General features: G+C 35.9%; 1 protein-coding gene across 1 annotated transcript; it reads right to left on the bottom strand.

Annotated features, from left to right (window-relative positions):
* Positions 1-6: 6 nt before the first annotated feature.
* LOC109590238 (uncharacterized) lies at positions 7-1,383 on the bottom strand (the record flags this gene model as incomplete). Its single annotated transcript, XM_020006160.1, has 2 exons — positions 1,314-1,383; positions 7-977 (listed from the first exon to the last, which is right to left on the bottom strand). A coding segment is annotated over exon 2 (954 nt), but the record flags the coding sequence as incomplete, so codon positions are not given.
* Positions 1,384-2,792: the final 1,409 nt, after the last annotated feature.

The raw sequence follows: 2,792 nt of genomic DNA, 5'->3' as shown, positions 1-2,792 counted from the left end.
AATTGCCTTGCAAATCTCTTCACTGTATTTAGCTCTTTCTTCTGATTCAGCAATCGTGTTGACAGGAAATATGATGGAATCATCATCAGATTGATGAATAACGCAATTTTGCAAGTAAGATTCCAATGAAGACATTGAAGACTTTAGAATCTCTTCCTTTTCTTTTAGAGTAGCATCGCTCACCTTGTCATAATGTGTTCCCAATACAAGATGCATGGAGTGTGTCGGTTTCTTGGAGATGCAGGAAATATCAAGAGGCTTAAAACTAGCTCCAGTCGAAACTGCAGACTGGAAGAATGCTAACTGAGTTGACTTGGAGTGGCATGGGAAGTATTGTCCATCGATCCTGTACTCCAGATCAAACCTCTCATTGAAAGGCTTAGATAGATCCAGTGTTATTATATTGAGAGAAGCTGCTCTAGTGAATAAAGGCAGTAACTCCTGGTATGCTGGCTGACCACCGGAATCAATAATGTACAGCCAATGATCGCTTTTACGAATCCCTTTCGGTTGACTCGCTAAAATTTCCTGGACGACTGCTTCGGTATGATACTCTTTGTCTTCTTTGATAACTTTCGCCTTTGATGAAACTGCTTGATCAGGCTTCTTCTGTGGAGTAGGAGATGGATCTGGTCGTATTTCTGTTGGTGGTTGAGTATTATCTAGCAAAGTGAAGACTACGGGCAGGGGAGGCTCTTTTGTTTTGTTTTCAAGTGAAGCTGATTCCAAATCCGCTGCTAATTGGTCGAGTAATTTGTCTCGAGTAACTCGATTCCAAATTGTTTTATCGCAAACGGCAACTCTTATAGCTCTAACGGCAGGGCAGGCGATGGGTGTACTGGTGTCATTAGTGGGTGGGTCTTCATTTAGTAGGAGGAGCTGTGAACAGGTTTTACCAGCTCCAGGAGCACCAAGCATATTAACACGAGTAACAGTTAGATCAACACTCCCTTCCTCCATCCACTTCCCTACAGCATCTATATAATATAATGAAATAGTATAATTAATAAACATAGCAGGAACTGTCTTGTGTATACACAAAGAGGTCTATTACATTATTAGATTAGTGTGTGTTACATTAGTGAGTGTATCACCTAACCATTACTGATTGTGTGTATGTACTTATGATTGCTGTACTACAATGGATTCTGTTATCATTGTGAAAAGGTTTTATTAAAACAATAGATGGTTAGGAATCTCATTAGCTGCTAATACATGAAATAGAATTATTTATTGGCCGGCAAGCATGAGCGTACCTCACATAAGTGAAACATGTGTTTGGTACATGTACATGTACATGTATGTGTTAATACCTTGTATTCTTCTCTTCTGATATTCATTAATGTCCAGTACTGACTTTACTACCAAATCACCAGTACTAGATACTAATAATAATAATAATAATAATAATAATAATAATAATAATAATAATAATAATATTCTTAATACATGTATAGTTTCCTTGTTTTATTTTTATTTTATTTTTTCCTCATAGGGCCTTCCCTCTCCTTTCCCTTTTTTGTTTTTCTCTATTATTAGCTCTAATTAGTTCTTGTTTTTGATAATAATAATAATAATAGTAATAATAATAATAATAATTGGGGTGAGTCTAAGCTCGCCCAACTCTAGCAGTACTCTCAGTCACGCCCCCTCTGTCCCTCACTCTGTCCTCGTACGTCACTCCTACTTATGTGTAGATCTAATACAGTCTATGCATTACCAATGCAATATAAAGTCAATTTTCAATTTTTTGTTGAAAGTGGGAGTGGTCACAGTGAAATAAAAATGACGACCAACATACTGAAAAAAATTATGAGTTTTCTGGCAGCAATATAAGGCAGATACACCATCCAAAGACTTCTCCAGCAGCTATAAGAATCTATGAAGCTTGCCTTTATTGATGCAATTGCTATAAAAATTGTGAAAATCAATCAAGCTTATCTTAACATTGGATAATATTACATCTAAAACTAAGTAAAGCATTTTTACAGACGTTTTTGGGCTAGAAATGTGTACCAGACTAAAAGTTAAATAAAATAAATGATATAAAGTGATTTTATCAGCAGCATTAAACTTTCATCATATATACATCTATGTAAGGCTAGGCAAATTATGCTAGCATAATTTGGAGCATAATAGGGCAAGTGATTATGCTGGCATAATTGGGTCAAAATTTTTTGTCTATTATACCCCTGACCACATAAAATTGCAGTTCAATATGGCAGATGGTGGTACAAGCACTAGTACAATAACTTAGGCTATTCTATTTTCCAGTGACTCAAGGTCTTTGGAAACATTTCCAGATTCTGGCATTATTCATTACAATTATAACAGACACATACATGTATGTAACTTGATAGTCGATACTTGATTAAAGCATAAAGTATGAGCATAAAATGAGCATAATTGGATTCATTTCAAAGGATAATAGGATGAAATTTGGAGCAGTGCCTAAAAGCATAATAGGCAGAAATTGAAGCATAATTTGCCTAGCCCTACATCTATGCTTGCTATGCCTAAATCATGATGCATGCTTTGAAATCATCGGGAGTAGATTATAGATGGATAGATCCAGTGCCATATAATTGCTTTGCTAGCTTAGGCTCGCCCCAGTAATAATAATAATAATAATAATAATAAGTTGTGTAGTCAATTATGAGTGGGTGTGATTAAAAGTTGCCCCACCTACAAATACACACACTTTCAAATCTTGGTAGAATTCACACTTTCAATGCTATACTAATTTTAGTAGGCGTGTACAATCGTGCATAAAGCCACACCCCTCACTCATT

This window comes from Amphimedon queenslandica, unplaced genomic scaffold (genome assembly GCF_000090795.2).
Source record: "Amphimedon queenslandica unplaced genomic scaffold, v1.1 AMPQUscaffold_10306, whole genome shotgun sequence".
In the NCBI taxonomy this organism is placed as follows: Eukaryota; Metazoa; Porifera; class Demospongiae; order Haplosclerida; family Niphatidae; genus Amphimedon; species Amphimedon queenslandica.
This window is presented reverse-complemented; position numbering and strand designations above follow the sequence as displayed.